The sequence below is a fragment of the Podarcis filfolensis genome (genome assembly GCF_964270895.1).
Source record: "Podarcis filfolensis genome assembly, chromosome: 17".
NCBI classification, from domain to species: Eukaryota; Metazoa; Chordata; class Lepidosauria; order Squamata; family Lacertidae; genus Podarcis; species Podarcis filfolensis.
Window position 1 is genome coordinate 654,354 of NC_139621.1, and position 24,936 is coordinate 679,289.

A 24,936-nucleotide genomic window follows, 5' to 3' on the forward strand; every position below is an offset into this window, starting at 1 on the left:
CTACAGAGTTCCAAGTTTACAGAACTACAATAGCACACAAGGAGCTATTAATGATCCATTGGTGACATCTAAAAGCCTGGTTGGTTCTAAACACTAGGGGAATGTACATAGCACAGACCAAAACTAATGCCACAGGGCAAACCAGCTCCACATAGATACATATCTGGAAAACTGCACTCTAATTTGGAGTGTGTCACATGGTAGGTGAAACACTATGGCAATACCAAGAGAAGGGAAAAGATAGAACTCTGAACGGGAGCTCACCTGAAGCTTTATTCCGCATCAGCCGCACCTCTCGGGGCTGGAATCCATGTGCCTGCAACTGGGCTCGGATCTGCAGAAAAGCATAAAAGGAGTGATCAATGCCAACATCAGGGAGCATTGAAGAGGTAAGAGTTAGAGAAACAAGGAAGCAACAGCAACAAGTTACTGCAAGGAAGCAGTGCCTCCCAGCCCAACTGCCTAACGTACATCATTCTCAGTGGCAGACTGGGGCAGCATCCTCAGCATAATGATGCTGCTAGCCTTCTGTTCTTCTTCCTCTTGCTCAGTGCGGTAGTCCTGGTCCCGGTAGTCACCATCTGCAGGAAATCCCAACTGCTCACTGGGGCTGTCCCGCTTTCTACGTTGTGTCTCTGATCCAGAGGAGGCCTCATAGGAATCCTGGGTTAGGATTGTTGTACAGAAAAGAAGAGAAAAGCTCAGAATGGATGGGGCTTAACTGAGTAGTGCCCAGCTTTGCAGGACAAGGCCTAACAATTCCCTACTAAATGGCCGGCAGTCACAGCACCAGCAAAGTTCTTAACCTGAAGCACTATTTCTGGGTTAGCGGAGTCTGTAACCTGAAGCGTATGTAACCTGAAGCATATGTAACATGAGGTACCACTGTACTTAACTTGTTACAGTCTCCCCACAACAGCAGTTCTGCAAAACTACACCCAGAAGCACAACTGTTGGGTGCTAGATCCCACTCCTACTGCCAGCTGCTTATAAAAATCAGCTGTGAAATCCTCCCATCTGATGGTTTCCTCTGGAGAGGCAGCTCTTCACTGCATTCTACCTCCCAAGAGGTAGTCACAAAGAGGATAGGCGTCTCCAACAGCTCCGCACCACAACTTACCTCCACACTGTGCTCCTCAGAAGAATCATCATAGTCATTGGTAGGCTCCTGGCTGTTGAAATCTCTCATATAGGATCTATAATCCATATCTCTGTAGTCATGGTCTCTCTGGCTCCGGCCTTCTAACCTCTCATCCAGGGTCTGCTCAACAGCACCATATCGACCAGTCCGATCTCCACGACCACCTCTAGAGCGTATAAAATGAAGGAAATCTGCTATGCTATCAGTGCTGATTACCCATAAAAGTAACCCCCACTTTGTAATCTGTTCATAGGAAACAAATAAAAACAATGGATTCCCCCACCCTACCTGCATTCAGAGTAACTTGAGCTGAAGTCATCTAGTGACTAGCATTCTGGCTACAATCTAAAGCACTGTCATGGGCAGATAAATACAGATGCTAGTGCAACATGCAATATCTGATAGTTGGGAGCACCAGTGACTCCTTGCTGTATCTGTATCTGAACATCCAAGGGATGATACAAACATTACTGAAGTGGTGGGAAAGCTACTGTTGGGGACTACAGTTCCGTTGTTGTTGTTAATTCTATATTTATAACCCGCCTTTTTCCCCGATGAGACTCAAGGCACCTTACAAACTAAAAAACAATTAAACATTCATAGAATTAAAGCTATATGCATATATAAAATCTTTCTGTTCATATGTAGGAGCCATGTAACAGAGGCCATGATGTGTTTCCCTCTCACTCACATGGCTCCCATTTACCTACCCACTTACAACTGAGTCTAATGACAGAGTACAGTGGAAATCAACAACAACAACTTATTATTTATACCCTGCCCATCTGGCTGGGTTTCCCCAGCCACTCCGGGCAGCTACCAACAGAATATTAAACAGAATAAAACATCAAACATTAAAAACATCCCTAAAAAGGGCTGCCTTCAGATGTCTTCTAAAAGTCAGATAGTTGTTTTATTAAATAATAGCCCCCTCCACCCCTTCTGCACTTTATTAATAATGTTTCTTGCACAGAGGATGAAGAACAGTCAGGAAATGGGAATTAAGATTATTCATATGAACTCCCAAACTAAAAACCTTTCTCCCTATGTTACACCACAGCACTCCTGAGCAAGACTTCATGGTACCTGGAGGTCTGCACAAGAGGAAGTGACATCCCAGCCATTTTATTGCAGTGCTGTGCCACCTGCTAATAGGGATGCTGAGCACAGCAGTGGTTAAAATGATACCACTCTTAATTTAGGCTTACACCCACTTTTCAACACAGCAAAGCAGAGCTCAGAATTAGTGCTGAACTCATCCAACTGTTTACATGCTTAGTGGCAAAAGGTGGGGAACTGGTCATTGGGCTCATGTGGTTACTTTGAGTCACTCCCCCAGGCAAAAGTGGTTTGCCTTACTCCATCTTAGAAGCCAGAAATAGTTAGAGAAATATTTTACCTCCTCTCATACTCCATTGCTACCCGTGAAGTGCAAGTGCTTCAGGAATCTCCCAACGCCAGGCTCTTCAGTGGGTGACTATCATTCCAGCATATCATGAAAAGTGGGGTGTCAGTTATCTCTGCAGAGAAAATAGATGAAATAAATCAGCAGCATTTTCACACAGAGATTCCCACCCTAGCTTGGCACCAGCAATAATAATAAGAGGAAGATAGCATCTTTTTAAAACTAAACACCAGCATGTTATATACATAAGCATATATACCGTATATATATCCCATTTTATCTGGTTATTTCTCAGATCCGTCATTTCTATAGTACACTCACACAACTTCAAAGCTATCCAAAGTATGAACTTTGCTAATGCCCATGTCAATATAAATATGGAACCAATTTGGCCCCTTGGTTCTGGATTAAGGCATGCTCAAAACCTAAACTCAGGCCTAGTTCACCAAGCTACAGTTCCTCCCTTGTAAGGTGGCATGGCTACCCCACAGAATGAATGTTGACAGATTACCATGTGACATTTTTCCTGAACCTTAATGGAGAACCACGACATACCTCAGACTCCTTCATCTTACTAGGAGGCAAAATTATCACTCCTAAATGAATCTTTTTTATATTTTAATCAGGTAAGCCTAGGTTCCAAGTCTCTACAGATGTATTCCAAGATTTGAAATCAACAGCTGTATGACCTTGAGCACATCATTATTGTGCCCATCAGAGAGATACCGTATTTTTCCATGTATAAAACTAGGGTTTCCCCCCCTAAAAAATGATGTCAAAATTAGGGGGCATCTTACACACAGGGCCATCTCCCCCCATTTTCTTAAATATGAGTCTCCCAAAATAAGGGGCATCTTATACATGGGATTGTCTTATAGATGGAAAATACAGTAATTCTTTCCTGGATTTCAGGTGTTTGAGAAATTTAGAAAGATTTATGGGACTAAATAACTTTTGAGCCACAACAAATAAAGCTACAAATACCATAAAAATAAAATCCCTTTACAATAGCAACTGTGTCCTCTCACTCTCATTTGCAACCCAGGATTTATTACATCTCTTTGAGTCAGCAATCACCTATGAAAGCAAAGCAGCCCTGTGAGCTTACAACACATATAGGGTTGAACACAACCAGGGCAATAGAAAATTACAAGATCCCTCTACAAATGACAGGTCTCTCCAGTGTCTGGCTATGATGCTTCTGGCTGCTGAGCGTAGGTGGGTTATGAGCTCTTTGTGTTGTGAGTGGGGGTTATTGTCTTGGAAGATGTTCAGTAGAGCCAGTTCTGGGGTGACTTCTAATACTTGCTTAGTTATTTTGCATATTTCTTGTATGATTGATGTCCAGAAGAGTTGGATCTTAGAATATTCCCACCACATGTGGAGGTGTGTCTGTGGAGGTACATCCTCTCCAGCATTTTGGTGAGGTTCCTGGGTGTATTAGCCTTAATTTTCATGGTGTTAAGTACCACCTGTGAGTTTCAGAGTGAATTCTTTTCTTTTCGCTGATATGGATTTAAAGGGAGGTTTAGACCACATTCTGGTTCATTGGGTCATCCTCCCAGTTTTTTGATTATGTTTAGGGGGTTTGTGGGATTCTGGAGTAGTATTTTGTATATTGCAGACACCATCCCTTTGCCGTGTCCCTTTGTTGTTAGGAGGAGGTTTTCAAAGGTTGCCAAGGGCCTAGTTGCTGCTGATTTTACTACTGGATTAAGAGGGCATGTAATTGGTGGTGTGTTAGCCAGGGCATTTGGGTGTCCCCTAGTTTGTCTTGTATTTCTTATGTAGATATGGTTTGTTATTTTTGTAGAAGTCTGTTAGGTGTATAAGCTTTTGGTTTGCCAGGTTTTAATCTGGAAGTTTTGTGCTACATGGTGGAATAATGGGTGATGTGCCAGGGGAATTAGTGGGGATAGGGTTGGGGACAGCTTACCTACTTCTTTCCATGCTTTAAACTTTATTGATTTGTCACCATAAGGGTTTGTAGTTGTGGAGGTATAATTTGTTGAGGTTTCTGGTTATTTGTACCCCAGGTATCTGAACTTGGTGCAGCAAAGTTTTATCTTGGTGATGTTGGCGAATTCTTTTTGGGTATGGGGTGTATGTTGAAGCACATAGCCTCAGAGGGTTTGTAAGAAGTTGGGACCAAATTCCATGTTAGTTAGTACTGCTAATAGGTATTTCCACTCTAAGCAATCAAAAGCCTTGACTTCCGGTTTTTACCGCCTCTGGAACAAGTGTGCTTCACAGAGGCTCCAAGAAGCAGCTGTTAGAAGGGTTTTATTGGGGGGGGGGGGTAACACAGAGGCTACGCGTCCCCAGAAAAGATTCAGGGGGCAACCCTGAATCGAAAGTATCCAGCGGTGTCAAGAAAGGGTGCTCCATATTCTCCATCTTAAGCAATAGGTGTTAAGAGCATAGAGCCCACGACGCGTGGAGATGAACACCCCTTGACAAAAAGCCTCAGACCCGAAACGGTAAGAGCGGCGGTAGAATTTCCAGTTCCTTTTATCCCTAATATCAACTATCTGGCTGCTAAAGAGATGCGAAAGTTAAGAGAAACAAGTGAACTGTAATAACAGTAAACAAAATGTTTGTGAGGTCGTGGGAGGGGACGTAAAACAAAGAGTATCCTCCAGCAGACCAGAACACCAGGAACAGTGGCCGGGAAAATCTTTTTTTTTTTTTTACTCTGGAAATTCTTTTCACTGTATATAAAAGATAGCACAGGAAACCTCCACAAGTTTCAGATAATTGTAAGGAGTAATCTGCAGTGACCATGCCTGCCCCCCTGAAAAAATAAAAAGACTGTGAGGAATCTAAACTGCTGGTGTGTGGGTGGGGAAACAGCAATACTAAATGAGACCTCCAGCAACTGGTGGGAGATATAAAACCACAAATATTAGATATTAAATAATGGAACAGGGGCAGCAGTGGAAAAAGATAAGGGAAGGAAAGCCCAAAACAGCGATAAAGTAAAACGCAGAGGAAAGGGCAAAAGCTCAAAGGTCTACAAGCGTAAAAGGACTCAGCAGTAAAGCTGGAAAGGAACGGAGGACACAAAGGAACACCAAAAGAGAACCAATCTTGAACTAAATATTTAACTTTTACTCACAATAAATATGGTGCAGCATGATTTGTAAGGGGATTGAGCTGCAGCATGATTCAGGAGAAGGAAAGGGAAGAAGACAAAGAGATGAACGGAAGACTACAAGAGAGACGGTGGCAAGAAAGAGTGGAAGGACTAGACACAGCGACACCAGGTGGTGAAAAAAAGAAACAGCACCCTATTTTAATAGGTGCTTTATATGAAAGAAATATTTAAGTAGAAATAAAATAGAAAGGGAGGGATTAACAACAACACATAAATTGATTGGAGAAATAATACCAGCAAAAAATACTGGAAATTTCATTAGAAAAAGGAGGGGAGGAAAAATAACTTGGAAATCTCGAAAGATATCTTTTGGCTCTGATATCTGTTGAATAAGTGGTTCTATTTTGATTGCATTCTATTTAATAGTAATTGGGAATAGTGGTATAAAGTCGGTTCACAGAGAAATATCAATTACTCCAATATCTGGAAGGAGTTAAAACATTTTCTTGGAGAATAAGGAGTAGACTAAGCTGCAACTTCTATAAAAAGTGAACGGAGGAATGCAAATGGGGTGGGCAACCATAACAATGGTGTGATAAGTGAGCTTTTTCAGAAGTCTGGTCTATTGGAAAAAGTAATCAGTGGTAATATTCAACCAAAGTGATTAAGGGAAAAGACCAATATGTCATCAAACAAAAAACAAAATGTGGGCCCAACCTATAATCAACAGGGCAGAAGGAATTCTGGGATGGACCAGGAGATGTATTTAAAAGAATTAATTTGGAGTCTGAAGGGCGATATAGGGGAAATGAAAAAAGAATTTTGTGATTTTAAGATAGAGATGAACAACAAAGTAAAAGGAATGGATGATAAATTGGATAGGATGGGTGGGGAAAATGAGGGAAATACTAAATCAATTATAAAATTATAAATTATAAAAACACAAGTAAACGATCTTCTCAAGGAAAATAAAGAGCAAAAACGGTACATGAACTTAAAAACAAAACACAACATTTGGAAGAGATTTCCAAAAAATCCTCCAAAGAATTAAGAGAAAATAAGAAAGAATGTGAAAAGGTTAAAAGAGAAAATAAGGAATTGAAAATCACACAGGAAGCAACCTGGGATGCAATGTCCATTCTTCAGATGCAAGTCAGAGAAAAAACTCTCAGAATATGGGGTGTCCCAGAGGTGCCAGAGGAAAATATACAAAAAAACCATTATTAAAGAGCTAGCCAATTGGTTAGAGGTAAAGAAAGATTAAATATTAGAGAATACAGAAAATATATTCAGGGTTAACTCTAGGAAAGCAAAGGCAAATAAATGGCCTGGGGATTGCCTGATCACATTCACATCAAATAAACTAAGAAATAAGATTTTACAATTTAAAAGGAAAAAGAAATTCAAAATTGAGGAGAGGATATTAAAATTTTGAAAGATTCCCCCCCAACTACTGAAAAAGAGAGACAAATAGCAATTTCTGACTAGAGCTCTAAAAGCAAAATCAATATTCTTCAAATGGGAGTTCCCTGAAGGAATTTATTTCACCTTCAAAGGGAAGAGGAGGAGACTAGAAACAGTAAAAGAAGCCGAAAAATTCCACAGGACGTATAGGAACGAACTAGGAAGTGAGAGACAGATACCAAAAAGAGTCCAGTCCAAAAACTACAACCCTAGAACACGGTAGTGAAAACGAGTAGAAGTTCAATAAAGTATTGGGTATTAATTTCTGTAACTAGTTTATTTTCTTTATTATATTTTAATGAATAAAAATGAATTTAAAAACATTGTCTTGGAATGTTAACGGACTAAATGAAAAGGAAAAAAAATACAACATATTCTGATCAAACAGACTTGATGTTACTTGTTTTCAAGAAAAGCATGTCACAAGAGATAATAAAAGTGTTAATAAAACCCAAATTAGGAAAAGAATTTATCTCAGCAGACCAGGTAAAAAAAAGAGGAGTGGTGATTTATGTTAAGCCCTGTTTAGAACCAGTACAGAACAACCCGTGTTGCAAACTTAACACAACAAACAACACAAGCAACACGATGACCAGTATACTAGATAGCACTGCAATTCTTATTGCATAATATACATAATTTAGTACAACAAAAACAAAATGTGTACACTTGTAAATTCTCTAATATATTTGAAATCAAATGAACACATGTCTGTCAATCTTTGAAAGTCCGTAGAAGTATAATAAGTCTATAATCAAAACAAAGTAATAGACGCTATCTTGTGAGTTGAGCGGAAAAACTTTTTAGGCGTTCGTGGTGCCGAAGTAGTAAGTGAATAACAGTGTAGGACAGTGATCCTGGATAATCTGACTGTTTCGCTGGAATCTTCTTCAGCACAACTACAAAAGAATTCAAATATGAAACAATGACCTGTGTACGTGAAAAATATATAAACTTCACACATTACAACCCATATGCTACAAATACAATAAGAAGAACAAGGGTACATACCCCATAGATTAGAAAAATGCACAAGGAGCAGAGGATATGTAACTACTGCTACTAGTTGCATGATACCTGAAGCATAAGTAACCATTCCCAGGTTGCACTCATTACTTGGAAACTGAATTACAGTAATTCAATTTAAAGTTACAGAGCAATATAACACCAATAGAAAAACATCAAATAAAACAATTTAAATCCAGTTCAGAATTAAGTCCTTCAGGGTGAATGGTCTTAAACATAAAAATGAATTGCGATTCTTTGTCGTAGCCATCTTTCATGATCTTGTCCCCATATGATTTTGTGTGCGTGAAATATTAGAAGGGCTGAGTAGTACAGAACGATCCTTCACAAATTATTTAATTTTAGATTTATTGACTACATCGAGAGGATATCCCCTAGCATATAAAGAATCAGCTAGCTGGTCAACATTCTTATGAAAATCATCATCAAGAGAGGAATTCCTTTTAAGACGTAGGAGTTGTCCATATGGTAAGTTGTTCCTAAGTCGTTTAGGGCGAAATGAGGAATACTGTAGGAGGGAATTACAATCTGTGGGTTTTTTATGAGGTTTGACAGCTAAAAAGCCATTATGTTTTATGACCTCCACATCTTTAAAAAAAAAAAAAAAAAAAGATACGGGGCTATGGTGACCTGAAAAAGATAGACATGGATGTAGGGAATTAAGCCAAGAAGATAACTGCAGAAACTCATTCTCATCCCTAAACAAGAAAAACAAAAGGGATATTGGTGTATAATGAGGCAACATCCAAAGTAGCAAGAACCATGGTATCAGTAACTTTAGCATGTTCAATGATACAAATGAAATGGACCATGTCGTGCAAATATGCTGGTGAATCCTTTGCAAATGGTTGCAGGAAAATATCCAAATATTTAGCAGAAGGCTCCAAGACGGATCCCGACCCAGAGACTATGGGCCTGCCAGGGGGAGAATGAATGTTTTTAAGAATTTTGGGAAGGCAGTAAAAAATCGGGATACGAGGAAAAGGAGGTAATAAGAACTCAGATGTTTATCAATGGTTCCGACGCTATATGCTTGCTGTAAGACTGTCTTTAAGATGGTAGCTATGGAATCCGTTGGATCTTTTGATGTTTTCTGATAAAACCTTACATCAGATAACAATCTCTTAGCCTCCATGATGTATTGCTGAGTATTTTGAATAACAACACCACCCCCTTTGCCTGCTGGCTTTATGATGATATTTGGATCATGTGATAAGGTTTTTAAACAATCACGTTGAAGCCTGGACAAATTATCTTTAACTTTGGGCCTTTCTTCTCCATTTTTTCCAAATCACGTAGGACCAATTGATGAAATAAAGAAATAGATGGACTGGAATTGGCTGGAATGTACATGGATTTGGGTCTAAATTGGCGTTCCAATTGGTCACTTATACCAAATATGTCACATAATCTATTATTACGTATGAACTTGAATAAATCAACTCTTGTTCGGAAAGCATTATAAGCAGGTTTGGGAACAAAACCTAGTCCCAACTGTAAGGTTTGTAATTCATTAGCAGACAGAATGCGTGAGGAATCGTTGACAATCAAAATTTCCTTCTTGCTCGGGAGTCTGCCCTTCTGAAAATCCCCTCGGTTCAGAGCTGTACCCTATGTGGGAGAGGGCGCAAGGAGACTTGTGGTTCCTCTCTGTCCGACTGGGATGACAGACTGGATTGACTAATGGTTCTGTTATCAATATGTAACTGAGACTGTAATGAAGGAGAAACTTTTTCGAACCATGGATATACCTGATCTGTTTCATAATACTGAATATCAAGTGAAAATTTACAAGTTTTCCAAGATAAAATGGAGTCTGAATATTCCTTCAATTGGGACTGCATAGTCTCGATTTGCTTATTAATAATGGCACTCTCAAAAGAGGAATTAATTTGATATTTGATCTTAGCAGTCTCATTTTGCGTAGTAACCACCTCCGCCTTAGACCTCTGAACTAAAAGTAACATTAAATCAAAAGAACATTTGTTGAGAATGGAAATCAATTTCTGTTTAAATTCAATATTGTTGGTAAACAAAGTAGACGCCTTTTGTAGTCTCAAACTCCTGGTTGGACTTAAGGTAATTCAATAGAGAGGAAGCATGGAACTCGTAACGAATCTTGCGCTTCTGCATATAAAGAAGCTGAGAAAAATCAACATTAGGGGGAACAGGATTGCTATTCTCTGACCCTAATGGAAGAATAATAATTAAAATAAAAAGCCAAGGAGAAAAGGTTATCATTGCAGGTGTATACGCACCTAATGAAAAAAAAAATCAATTTTCTTCAAAAATCTAGAAAAGAAACTGTTAGAATATTTGGAAAATAAAATACTTTTGCTTGGGGATTTTAATGGAGTAATCAACCCTCTAATAGATAGAACTGGAGAAAATAAAGGACAAGGGAAACTACCACCCAGTTTTGTTAATTTGGTAGAAAATCTAGACTTAAAAGACTCCTGGAGGTATAAGCATGGGTTTGAAAGAGATTAGAGCCGACTTCCAGTGGAGCCGCGGCCATGAAAAGAAGTGTGAGATAACCCTCTGGGGGGGTCTCGGGCAACGCGGGAGGTTTTTAGAGGCTCTGCGAAGGCTATGCGGACCTCAAAACCCCAAGAGGATTATCTTGGGGGACGGAGTACCTGGCGGTGCCTGGTCGTGCTCTCCTGCTCCCTGGGCTTTAGACAATAGGCTCGGAGACGGAATGGAGCTGCGGGCACGGAGGGGAAGCAGCAGATCCCGCGTTGTGCAGTCTCAGGCTTCTAGTGAAAGCAGCAAGCTTCCAAGACTAAAAAAACGGATTTGGACTATAATTAAAAGCAGTTACTGCTTGAGGATTTTAAAAAGTGAAAATTATCAAGATTCGGTGCGCTGAGGGGCGAAAAAAAGGGAGTCCGTCCCGGTGGTGAGGAGAGGATGGCAGAAGGTTGAAAGAGGAGAGAAAGTAAGAAAGTAGCTGCTGAGTGAGTGTTGTACTGTTTAAATGTTCCGAGGCAAGGACTCTTGCTGAGATAATTGGGTGGTGTATAAGGTGAATAAAACTTGTGTATCGTCCTGGTCAGAGTACTTTGTGTCAGCAGCCAGAAATCAAGTTCGTTACATTCCACCATTTTTATTTGTATTTCTACCTTCTTTGAGGAGAGACTCTGCAGATCTTAATTTGTTAAAATTAATAGAAACATGAACTTTAATTTAATATTGAGGAAAGTTAAGACGTCTGGCTAAAGTCTACATGAGGAGATTTTGGGGCTGTTTTACTCGTGAGGGAGTAAAAGAGAGCTGGATTCAACACGCCCAAACTCCCCCCCCCCCGCTTCTCCTTCTTTGCTGTCTGTGAGAAGGGAGTCACTACGATTCACTCTTTCCTGATCATCGGTTCCTCCTGGAGAGATTTTGGATTAAGCCAACAAACGGTGGAAAAAAGATCCCTAATTTGGATTACAATATTTTGAATTACTGCTTTTTTGGTGGTTCCCCCCCTTTTTTTCTTTTGCATTTTTCTTTTTGCTTTTTTCCTGCTTTTTATGGCAGTTTCTCTGTCTAGTCCTCCAGCCATGTGAAAGGAGATATCCTCTGATGAGCAAAGAAATTGAAAGTAACTTTGCTTAAGGAAAGGTTACTATTGGAACTGCTGCCATCATGTGGGGACGGAGGGGAACTGCAATTGAAAGACTGTTCATTTAAATTTGCGACCCCTAGAGGTAGACGAGATGGTTGGATAGTGTTCTTGAAGCTACCAGCATGAGTTTGACTAAACTGCGGGAGGCAGTAGAAGACAGAAGTGCCTGGTGTGCTCTGGTCCATGGGGTCACGAAGAGTCGGATACGACTAAACGACTAAACAACAACAGAGGTAGAAAATAGAACTGTGTTAGTTAATTCATTATTTGAACAAGTTATTGTGTTAAAATGAAGAAAGGAGGGAGAACACCAGGGGAAAGAAGACCATCTAGACAGGAGAATGGCAAGAATGGGAAAGAGATTAAAGACTATGATACTTTGATAGTCGAAATAAGGAAAGAATTGGAAGGAAAGGAAAAGAAGAAGAAGAACATCAGGAAGAAGAGGAGGAACAAGAAGAAGAGAGAGAGGAATCAGAAGAAGAAGACAACAACAAAGAACAGTAAACTTAGCACAACTGAGTGGGAACTCTTAGATAAAAGAAATAATGAACCTGAAAGTATTTTCCTGGAATGTCAATGGGATGAACAATTTAAATAAGAGACGAAAAGTTAACCATGTTTTGATTAAACGAAACCTAGATATCATATGCCTGCAAGAAACACATGTAGCAAAAAAGCACAAAAGAATTTTAAGTAATAAAAAACTGGGCCAAGAGTTTATCGCGTCAGATTCGAACAAAAAGAGAGGTGTGGTAATATATGTAAAAGAGAAGCATGATCCAAAATTAATTTTTAAGGAGGATGAGGGAAGAATATTGATTGTACAAATTGGGTTTCAAGGGGAAAAATGGCTGATTGTGGGGATCTATGCACCAAACGATAAGAAAGCTGAATTTTATACAAAGTTGAATGAAATAATGTTAGAGTATTTAGATCAGAAATTGATACTACTGGGAGATTTCAATGGAGTGGTGGTACCGGATTTAGACAGATTAACAAAGAGGCGAAATACATATGAAGGTAAACTGCCGAAGGCCTTCTTTGATATGGCCAATACATTGGGAGTAATTGATATCTGGAGATTAAGGAATCCAACAGTAAGACAATTTTCATTTCACTCTGAACCAAACCAAAGCTTCAGCAGAATAGTTCAGATCTGGGTTTCTAAGATTCTAACACCGAGAGTAACTAGAATTGAAATCCTCCCCCAAACCCTGTCAGATCATAATCCGCTATATATGGAATTAAAAGGAAAGGACCCCTCTACACATAGATGGAGAATGAATGAGAGCTTATTTAATGACCAGAGAGTAGTGGAAACTGCAAAAGAGACAATAACAGATTATTTTAAATGGAATCTAAACAAAGAAACACCAATTGAAATAATCTGGGACGCGAGCAAAGCAGTGATAAGGGGTTTCCTGATTAAAAAAAAAACAGCTTCCAGAAAAGAGGGAGAGAGAAGAAGAAAGAAGAGATCCTATCCCAGCTCATGGAGAACGAAAAACAGCTTATAACAAAACCTAAAGATGAAATAATAAAACAAAATATAAAAATGTTGCAGTCTCAGTTCTCCATGGTGGTGGGACAGGAGATCGAATGGAAAATAAAAGCCATGAGACATAAAAATTTCGAGTCGGCCAACAAAGTTGGGAGATTCCTGGCGTGGCAAATAAAAGCAAGACAAAAACAGAACACAATTTGTAAAATAAAAGATGGGGATAAAATGATTGAGGACCCGAAAGAAATTAGAAAAGTATTTCAGAGATTCTATAGAGATCTTTATAGGAAAGATAAAGACGACAATAAGAGAATAGAAAAGTATATCCATGACCATAAATTGCATCAAATCTCAGAAGAAGAAAAAAGAATGCTTAACCAGGAGATAACAGAACAAGAGGTCATAAAGGCAATAAAAAGAATGAAAATAGGGAAGGCCCCAGGACCGGACGGTATCTCAGCAAAGTATTATAAAACACTATCGCAATACCTGACACCTGTTCTAAGTGAAGTAATGAATAAAGTCTTAAGAGAAGGAAGGATGCCAAACACTTGGAAAGAAGCCTATATCACACAGATCCCGAAGAAATAGGTGGATATATTAGATGTAAAAAATTTCAGACCAATTTCGTTATTGAATAACGACTATAAGCTATTTGCGGATATACTAGCGAATAGACTAAAAATGGTGTTAAATAAGGTGATACACAAGGACCAAACAGGCTTTCTGCCGGGGAGGCATCTAAGGGACAACGTAAGAAACCTGATAGATATAATTGAATACCTTGAAGTCAGAAATGAGAAACAGGCAGTATTAATGTTGATAGACGCGGAAAAAGCGTTCGATAATGTTTCTTGGCATTTCATGAAAGAAAACTTAAAAGTATTAGGAATTGGTGAAAATTTTTTGAGAGGTATTGACACGATTTATTCGGACCAAAAAGCAAAGTTAATAATTAATAACAACATATCAGATAATTTTGAGATAACCAAAGGTACTAGGCAGGGATGTCCTTTGTCTCCCTTGCTATTTATTACAGTCCTAGAGGTCTTGAACAAGAGGCTAAGAGAATCATCAGAAGTCAGAGGCATTAAGGTGGGACGAAAAGAATTTAAGTTAAGAGCCTTCGCAGATGATCTAGTCTTAACGTTGGAAGAACCAAGACAAAGTGTGAAAGAGGCAATAAAAAGAATGGAAGAGTTTGGGAAGGTATCAGGGTTTAAACTCAACAAAAACAAGACGAAAATGCTAGCAAAAAATCTGAGGAAAGAAGAGATGGAAGAATTACAAGTAGACTCAGGAATCGTGATAGCTAAAAAAATAAAATATTTAGGAATTTGGATGACAACAAAAAATATAAACCTGTACAAGGACAACTATGAGGTGGTATGGAAAGAAATTAAGAAAGATATGGACATATGGAGCAGACTAAAATTGTCATTATTAGGAAGAATCTCTGTGATAAAAATGAATATACTACCTAGACTGTTATTTTTATTTCAAGCAATACCAGTGGTAAAAGGGATAAGACAATTTAAGGATTGGCAAAAAAATTTAGCGAAATTTGTCTGGCAGGGGAAAAGGCCAAGGATAAAAATGAAGATACTAGTAGATAAGAAAGAAAGAGGAGGTTTTGATTTACCAGACCTGACTTTATATTATGAAGCTTCGTGCTTGGTATGGTTAAAAGATTGGCTGACTTTAGAAAATACTGACCTATTAGATCTAGAGGGCCACGACAATAGATACAGTTGGCATTCGTACCTATGGTACAACAAAGTAAAGGTACATAAAGGTTTTCTAAACCATGTGATCAGGAAATCTCTATATGAAGTATGGGATCGGAATAAAAACTTCCTGGAAAGAAAGACACCGTGGTGGATATCACCAATTGAGGTGCTGACAACAAAAAAAGTAAACATGGAAGGGGAAAGAGTAACATATGAGGATATTACTAGGAAAACAGACCAAGGGATAAAGCTCAAACCATATGACCAAATTGAAAAGATGTTAACAGGGTGGCTGCAATACCACCAGATCAGTGACTTATTAAAGGAAGATAAAAAGAGAAATGGGTTTGAAGACAAAAAATCGAAATTCCAAATCGAGTTAATAGACTGTAAAGATAAAATTTTATCAAGAATGTATAGCTTATTGCTAGAATGGTATACAAAAGACGAAGAAGTAAAGGAATCAATGATAAAATGGGCAATTGATATTGGGCATAACATTGAATTGGATGCGTGGAAAAGATTATGGAAGGAGGGTTTGAGATTTACAGGATGCATGGCTTTAAAGGAAAACTTGCTAAAAATGATGTATAGATGGCATTTGACGCCAGTAAAATTAGCTAAAATGTATAGGAAAAAAGATAGAAAATGTTGGAAATGTAAAAAGGCAGATGGCAACTATTTCCATATGTGGTGGACCTGCGATAAGGTAAAAAAAATTTGGGAATCAATTTATAATGAACTCAAAAAAATATTTAGATATACTTTCACCAAAAGACCGGAAGCGTGTCTATTAGGCTTAATAGGAACAGAAATTAAAATAGAAGATCAAAATTTGTTCATGTATGCTACAGCTGCCGCGAGGACCCTTCTGGCCCAAAGATGGAAAGTACAAGATATACCAACTATTCAGGAGTGGCAGGCAAAGTTGACAGAATATGCAGAACTTGCCAAACTGTCAGGGAGGATCCGGGACCAGGGAGATCAAAGATACCAAAATAACTGGAGTAAATTTATTGAATATTTAAAGAAGAATTGTAAAGAGGTCAAGACACTAGCAGGATTGACATAACACCTCCAATGTATAATAGTACTAATATGAGAATGATGTGCGTGATGGAAAGAGGATAAATATACCAGTTGTGGGGAGGGAGGGGGGTCGCGACTCGGCAGAGTCAAAGGGAATGTATGGTGCTATTACAATTTGTTGGAAAAAAATATGTAAGGAAAACAATAAAAATTCACTCGGGAAAAAAAAGAAATAAGGAAAGAATTTAAACAAAATGAGCAGTATATTGAAAAAAAATTTTTGGAAGTGCAGGACACATTAGACAAAAAACTAGAGGGGGTGGTGGGGGAACTGACAAAGTAAAGGATTTAACGGTAAGATCTAAAGTGTTAGAGGACTCAATGAAATTAATCAAAAAATTAGCGATCTGGATGGACATGAAAGAAGAGGATATTGGATTTACAATTACAAATGCATTTAGAATAAAAGTAAAATCTGCCAAAGCAAGAGGGAAGAAATTGCCGCGGGATGTGCTGGTTATGTTTAATTTTATGGACATTAGGAATGAAATATTGAGATTAAATTATAATAAAAATTTGCACATTGACGGGAAGGCAATTATCATATTTAAAGAAATTCCATCCAGATTTCTTCGAAGAAGGGATGTTTACAAACAATTAGTGAGCCAGTTAAAGAAAAATGGAATTCAACACAGATGGGAATTTCCGGAAGGGATTTCCTTCTGCTACAAAGAAAAGAGATTTAAATTATCTAGCCCTCAGGATCTTGAGAAATTTGCTAGAAGATACGATAAGGAGTTGGGAAAGGTGGAGAAGATAAGACCAGTAGGAGAACAGCAAGAGGAAGAGAGAAGAGGAGAAGAGGAAGAGGAGGAAGAAGAGGAGAAGGACGAAGGACGAAGGAGAGGAAGAAGAAGAGACTAACAGCAAAGAATACCAAATTTGAACCAGATTTCACAACAGCTTTAAATAAATAAAAACGGCTTTGAGAATATTGTCATGGAATGTAAATGGGCTTAATAATAAAAGTAAAAGAAATCAAATCGAACATGTATTGATTAAACTGAACCTTGATATAATTTTTTACAAGAAACACATGTCGCAAGAAAACACAAGAGGATTTTAAGCAATAAAAGATTAGGGAGAGACTTTATTGCTTCAGATAAAAACAAAAAGAGGTGTGGTGTTATATATAAAAGAAAAACTTGACCCAAAATTAATTTATAAAGACGAAGATGGAAGAGTGTTAATAGTGCAAATTACATTTCAAGGGGAGAAGATAATTGTAGCTGGAATTTACGCACCTAATGATAAAAAGGCGGACTTTTATTCAAAACTTAGCAAAACGTTGCTGGATTTTCTGGACCAACAATTGATATTAATGGGAGACTTTAATGGTGTGGTTATTCCAAACCTGGACAGATCAACAAAAAAAGAGACACAAATGAGGGTAAATTACCCAGACCGTTTTTCGATCTGGTGGACACTATGGGACTAATAGATATATGGAGACGAAAACCCCCCACAACAAAACAGTTTACTTTTTTTCCGGATCCAAATCAAAGTTGGGGGAGAACAGACTTTATCTGGACATCTAAGGAATTAGTCCCAAGAATATACAAATTCTTCCAACGACTTTCTCTGACCACAACCCAGTGTATCTGGAGGTGAGAGGAAAAGATCCTTCATCATTTAGATGGAGAATGAATGAAAGTTTATTCAATATCAAAAGATAATAAACAAGGCGAAAGAAACAATTATAGAATATTTTAATTGGAACTTAAATAAAAGAACACCCATAGAAACAGTATGGGATGCAAGCCAAGTCGTTATGAGAGGCTTCTTAATTCAAAAAAATAGTTTTCAGAAAAGGGGTAGAGAAAAGAAAAAAAGAGGAAATTCTAGCTCACCTAATGGAGAATGACAGATTGCTAACAATTAAACCAAAAGATGAAACAATAAAACAAAATAGAAAGTTGTTGCAGGCTCAGTTTTCCATGGTGGTAAATCAAGAAGTAGAATGGAGAATAAAAATGCTGAGACAAAAGAACTTTGAATCGGCTAATAAAATAGGAAAATATCTGGCATGGCAACTAAAAGCAAGACAAAAACAAAATGTAATATGCAAAATAAGAGAGGGAGAAAAGATGATAGAAGACTCCAAAGAAATAAGAAAGGTATTTCAGAAATACTATAAAGACCTATATAAGAAAGAGAAAGAAACTGGCAATAGAAGATTATTTACAAAAACACCAATTACGACAGATTACATTAAGAGAAAGAACGATTAAATCAATTACAGAACAAGAAATTGGAAAGGCAATAAAGAAAATGAAAATTGGGAAAACTCCAGGTCCAGATGGCATTTCAGCTAAATACTACAAAACATTAAGTGACCAAATAACCCCGGTGTTGTGTGAGGTGATGAATAATATTTTAAAGGAAGGGAAAATCCCCGGCACTTGGAAAGAAGCACATATTACTTTAATTCCAAAAAAAGATACTGACAGTTTAGAGGTCAAAAATTACAGGCCTATTTCATTACTGAAAAATGACTATAAACTATTTGCAGATGTTTTGGCAGAAAGACTAAAAAGACTTCTAAATGAAATAATCCATAAAGATCAAGCTGGTTTTTACCGGGGAGACAGCTGAAGTATAATGTGAGAAATACTGTAGACATTACTGAGTATTTAGAATATATCATTTATTACGGCCATAGGCCCATACAGGTAAAAACAACACATAAATAACAGCTTGTGCCGTAAGGAGAAAAAAAGCAATCGCTAAAACACCACTATAACAATAAAATACTATAAAATGGAAAGGCATACTACGCCTTAATTAGCTTGTAGAGCTCCTTGGCGTCGCTTTTGGGAAAGGACAGCAACTAGGAACCTAGCCACCTTCGGGGTCGTGTGGGTATCCTTGTCCTGCAAGATTTGGGCAAGGTGGAATTTTGGTGGGGTACCCTCTAGTTTCTGTATGATTGATCCCAACAAATTTGCCCGTAGCACATTAAACAAGGGGCAAGTGAACATAATGTGCTGGAGCGACTCCGGCGTCACCTTATCACATTCGCACACGGCGGGGGCTTGGCCCTTTGAGAACCTATGTCTCAGGACATTGGAGGGAAAAACGTTAAACCTCGCTTTGGTGAAGGCCAGTCTATGTGCAACAGTCGAAAGGGAGGAGAGGTATGATGGAACGCAGTAAGTTAAAGTGATACCAATGTTCTGGGGCGAACAAACACCTCCCCCCAGCGTATAATTTTGCTGTAAATCGATGTCATCCAGTCTTTGGCGGATCAGTCTCTGAGCAGTGATTTGGTCTAGTTTTAGGGAATCTGAGGGAGAGATTCCATAGCTCAGGAGTTTGGCATGAATTCTACTAGTCCAAAGGCTAGAGAATTCATCTCGCCATAAGCATTGGGCAAGGTAATGGTTTGGTAATCTATGCCACAATGATAACCAGTAATTGAAGACTTGCTTCCACAGGCAAGTTTCTAGGGATGCGACCTTCAATTCTAGTCGCATGGCTGCGTTGCTTACGCACAGGGGGAGCATTAGGAGCCGACGTAGGAATTGGCTTTGCAGAGTCTCAAGGGGAGCAAGATCTGTCATCACGGCCCAGAGCGGGGCAGCATAAGCAAGCACGGCAACCACTTTTGCCTTGAACACCTTTAGGGCCGAGGGAACATGCAAAGCTCCGTCCGAAAAGAAGAATCGGAGGAGCGCATATGACAAGGTTTTGGCCTTATTAAGTAGGTGTTGAATGTGAGCTTTCCACCCCAAATTGTATTGAAGAATAACTCCTAGGTATTGAAATTTTAGGACTTGCTCTATTTTTGCCCCACCAAGCTTCCATTTGTATAATCTCCGGCTTCTGGAGAAGATCAGGATCTTGGACTTGGCATGGTTGATGGTTAATTGATTGAGTTGACAATACGTGGCAAAGATCTTCAGAGCTCTGGTTAGTCCAACACGTGTATAAGATAGAATTACCGCGTCGTCCGCATATAAAAGGAGTGGGCAGCGGTAATCCGCTAGCCTAGGCGCGTGTGTACTTGGAGATGAGTTGACTAGGGGTGCTCGCATGTCGCTGATGAATAGGTTGAATAGGCAGGGAGCCAATATACATCCTTGGCGCACTCCCTTGTTTATTGGTATCGAATTTGTAAGGTCGCCCGCTGGAGTGAATCTCACTCTGGCAAGGGTACCTTCGTGGAGCTGGCTTATGAGCCATAAGAGTCTTCTATCGATGCCCTGTTTCGCAAGTTTCTCCCAAAGAATATTTCTAGGAACGCTGTCAAAGGCTGCCTTTAGATCTAAGAAGGCAGCACAGAGGTAGCCCCGGGGGGGGGGGGAGGAGTACTTCCGTGCCAGATGATAAAGAACTATCGCATGATCGGTTCTAGAGCGTTTAGTTCTGAACCCTGCTTGTTCATGGCCAATCTGGTTAGTCTCATCTACCCATCGCAATAATTTAGTCATCAAAAAGCTGGCGTAAATTTTCCCTATGATCGAAAGGAGGCTGATGTTACGGTAGTTTTCCGGCTCCGTTGGAGAACCTTTTTTATGAATTGGTACAATAATGGCCTCCTTCCATGTTTTGGGGATGAGACCGGAAGCGTTGATTGCATCGAAGGTTTTGGCCAAGATGCCGGCCCACCATTGTGGGTGTAGTTTGATGGCTTCAGCAGGGATCAGGTCGGGCCCAGGGGCTTTGCCCGGTTTCAGCTGAGCTATTAACTTGGCTATTTCGCCAGGATCGGTGGGAGGCCAAATAGGTAGGTGGGTAAACAGGTGCATCAGATGGTCGGAGGGAGCATCTGCCTGTGAGAAGCATTTCTTCAGGAACCGTTCCCATGTCGGTGCAGAGATGACTGCCCTTGGGGAATTCCTCCCCCTTCTGTTAATCAAAGACCAGAATTCCCTGGATCTGTGTGGTTTTGAAGCAGTAATCAGAGCCTGCCAACGATTATGTTGCCACTCACGCTTGGCAATTATCTGCGTGCGTTTGTAAACTTGCTTGGCTTGTGCATAGCTAGCTGGCAGAGTAGATGCATCAGAGGTCTTGTATGCATTATATATAGCACGGAGGCGCTGTCTTGCTTGTTTGCACTGAGAATTATACCAGGGAGCACCGTGAGTATACTCGTTTCGATTTAAATTTTTGGGTGGTAACCTGAAGAAGGACGTAAGATCAGTCATATGATGGTAGAAGCGCTTCAATACTATGCTATGCTCGTCTGAGGCAGAGCCTATGTTGGGATAGGGCCCGAGGATTTCTTTTTGAAAGAATTCCAGGTACCTTTGAGCCTGTGTCTCCGACCATTTGATTCCTCTTACTTGGAAAGATTCGTTGGTTACCATCTGAGTCGCATGTCTATGAGCCTCCGGCTGCCAGTTCAGGGAAAGCTTAGCAGCAAGGGGAAGGTGATCACTAAATTGTACATTCTCGATCTTAAAAGTGGAAATACACTTAAATAGATCCCTAGAGACCAACAGGTAATCGAGGACGCTGTTTAACGCTCAGGTGAGTGAAATCCCCTGGAATATCGGGGAGGCATGTGCCATTTAAGGGGACCAAATTCAAACGGATGGCCATTTGATAGAGGAGTACTCCAGCCTCATTTGCTCTGTGGTCCTTAGAAGTTCTCTTCATGATGTGTTCCAGGTCATAATTATCAAGGTTTGGGGTAACCCACCATTTGGCTTTGGTCAACGAGTCCGAATTTGCTGCCGTACGGGCATTAAAATCGCCACCAATTATGGCCGGGGTGTTAGGAAACTTAACATAACATGAGAGCAAATGCTCTTCTAGCGAGCCCCATTTAGAGCCCAGTTCAAGGGAAGAACCCCCAGGTGGCAAGTAAACATTTGTAACTAGGAGCGAGATCTTTTCCCCCGCAATCAGCCCGGTGAGGGCGTAGGGAGGCAAGGCCTGTACTAGAGTAAATTTGGAATGTAGGTTGAGGGAGATGCCTATTATTAGGCCCCCTTTAGGGCGGCCTCCTTTCAGGGAGGGGCAGGCAGGGAGTTCTAGAAGCTCAAAGCCATTTAGCACAATTTTTCCTACTTCCCACGATTCTTGGCACAAGATGATATGAAACCGATTGATATACTCCAAGAATTCTGGCTCATGTTTTTTTCCCCTCCAGCCCGCAATGTTCCAGCTGAGGACTGATAGGGGGGAGTTCCTGTTGTGTTCAATTCGCTGTCATTTCGGGGAGAGAAGTGGGTCCTTTGGAGGCAGGGCAGACCCCACAAAAAAGTCAGTTATTTTACTTTGCATGGCAGGCACCTGTTGGAGGTACCTAATCTTGGGGTTGGTAGTGGGGTGTTCAGACTGGGACAACAGAGCGGGTCTCCCGCTGGCTAACCCAAGGGTGGCCACTTCAGTAGGAGGCTCCACAGGATTTGCAGAGACTGCCCCACCGCGAGGTCTGAAGGTCGCCAATGAAACCATTTGATTTATATGTCCGGCCGGGTCTTCAGTCAAATCCGGATCATTTTTTGATGTAGGTGGAACGCTCCCCTGACCTGATGCTAGCGAAGGTACTGGGGGTGCTCGACGTACAGATACCGTTTGTATGTCGTGTCTGTGCCGCTCAGGAGAATATGAGGACTCCAATTCCGGCATTGATGGATTAGATGGTAAGGAATTGTTTTGGTGGAGGGGACTCTGAATTACACTCTTCAGCGGGGGACTCTTGGAGGGCGAGTCAAAATTTATCAGGAGTTGAGATGAAAGGCCAACTTGTGAGGCAAAACCTGGGTCTGCCAAGCGTCGATGGGCTTTGCCCACAGGTGGGGGAGGCATGGGTTTAGGAGCTGGACTGAGGTGTGGAAGTCTTCCTGCTTCCTTAGAACACGACTCCGAAAAGCTGGCATGGTTATCCTGAGAAGTGGGCAGGACTTTTCCGTTCTTCTGGACATATATGAGCTGATGATTAAGTACTTCCAATCTATCAATTATTTCTTGTTGTTCCCTCGGTGGAAGGTTGCCAAAGGTGGCTAAAAGCTCTCTTTCCTCCGGCGGGGTCAGAGAATTACATGCGCCAGTGGATTCCTTTAGAGCTCGTGGGGACGTAGGGTAAGTCCAGTTTCGGTGCGGATGGGTATCCTCCGGAAAAGGAGGCTCAATATCCCGAGATGCTCCCGACCTCTCCGACAGGGTCCGCTCCGTGCCGTAGTCAGCAAGTAGAAGGGGATGGATCATGCTATCCATAAAAACTCTTGTTGGGATGATATCGTGCCTAGCCAAGAGTGATTTCTGCCTGATGATAGCTGAAGGGATCCTTGGAGAGTAAAACGCAAGCATCACTCTCTGTTGCCTGAGGTGCTGGTTCAAAGGTAATACTGCAATGAGATCGCATTGTGTGATTTCTATGTTTAGGAGGTTGCTTAGTTGCTTTTTAACCCCACCCAAGGTGAGCCACCTTGCTGACCCTACCCCGATATTTAGGCAGATTTTCTTAGGTTGCAGGGACAATGCTTGATGTTTCAGTGCAGTATTTGGTTTATATTTAGGGATCTCACTTCCTTTTTTGGTTGAGTGTAAGGTCCTCTGGGCACTTCATTTCCCCCGTATCTACAGTTGGTTTAGACATTGACCCGAGGTTGTCAATTTTCTGTTCAAGGCTAGATAACTGGGAGGATAGCACATCAATCTTCTTGAATATGCAATTAAGTGTTCTGACCACAAGATGGAGATGTTCATGTTGTTCTAGTCTAGCACAGTCCTCGGCTCCGGCGTCCTGCACCACCCCCAGTGGGGGGCTCCCTCTTCCTCCGAGCTTGCCGTCCGCAGTTTTAGTCTGGGGTAAAAATAATTCCTCTGGGGTTGACGTTGTTTCTGGAGACGTTAGAGGGTAGAAACGGTTCTGAGTTTTCACCCTATAGCAGTGATCAGTGGGGATACTCCATTTGCCAGACACGGGGGAGTCGGTTTTTGATTGTTTAGTTCTTGGGGAGGGCGAAACCTCGTCACAATCCCTTCGGCGTTTGCCTTGGCCCATCGTTGTGAGTCTTTTAAAATAGCAGTGCTTAGAAGGTAATAAAAGTGGTAAAAATAGAAATACAGCCGGATGTGGGCCGGCGCAAAGCCAGTGAGACAAAGGTTGCTTCCAAGACTGCCGGGGAACACAGTTATCTGCTCGTTAAAGCTAATTTACGATGCAGGCTTTACAGTTATCAGTTATCAGTAATGTGAGCTCCTGGCATGGGCTCCAACACCCTGGTACAATCTTCAGCAAGAGCTTGAAGGGCTGGGAGCCACAGCACAAAGTTTAGGACGGATTCGAAATGAACTCCGGCAAATGCGTCTTACCTCGTCGCCTCCTTGCTTCTGCCTCACCACTTTCTTACAGTCTTGAGTGGTCGTGAGACTGTGGAGAGACCCGGCGAGCGAGTGACGGAGGGGCAGAGCAGCGTCAAGGTTGCTGCTGCTCTAGGCAAGTAATTAAAACCAATTGCTGAGCTCCTTTGCCGTGGGAGTCACAGGCTTTCAAGATTAATGGTGTCGTCTATTGTTCCTTATCTACAAGGCGCTGACTCATCCGGCACTTTCTCTGCTCACAGCTCTACAATCTTCTGCTCTCAAGCTCCGGCTAAAGGAAACAGTTGTAATTAAGAAAAATAAAATACTGGTCTAAAACGAGTTAAAACAAGATAAAATCAATTAAAACTCAGTTAAAATTTGTGGAGCTCTGGGGCTGACTGCCTAGCCTGCCGCCATCTTCTCTTCTTCTCTGAGTATTTAGAAAGTAGAAATGACAAACAAGCGGCGTTGGTCTTTATTGACGTGGAGAAAGCATTTGATAATGTCTCCTGGTGGTTTATGAAATTTGAAAATAATGGGAATTGGAGAAGGGTTTATGAAGGGTTTTGAAGTTATATATCAAGATCAAAAAGCCAAAC

The 24,936-nt window shown here is 40.5% G+C and overlaps 1 protein-coding gene across 8 annotated transcripts in view; it reads right to left on the minus strand.

Annotated features, from left to right (window-relative positions):
* The window catches only part of RBM10 (RNA binding motif protein 10), a 53,680-nt gene that overhangs the window by 19,071 nt on the left and 9,673 nt on the right, over positions 1–24,936 (minus strand). For all 8 annotated transcript variants that reach the window (XM_083592114.1, XM_083592113.1, XM_083592110.1 and 5 more), the window contains exons 2-5: positions 2,541–2,661; positions 1,121–1,307; positions 472–663; positions 265–334 (exon numbers count right to left, since the gene is read on the minus strand). In XM_083592114.1, the coding sequence (XP_083448240.1) occupies positions 265–334; positions 472–663; positions 1,121–1,307; positions 2,541–2,557 (466 nt within the window). In that variant the 5' untranslated portion in view covers positions 2,558–2,661. The remainder of the gene's footprint in view (positions 1–264; positions 335–471; positions 664–1,120; positions 1,308–2,540; positions 2,662–24,936) is intronic.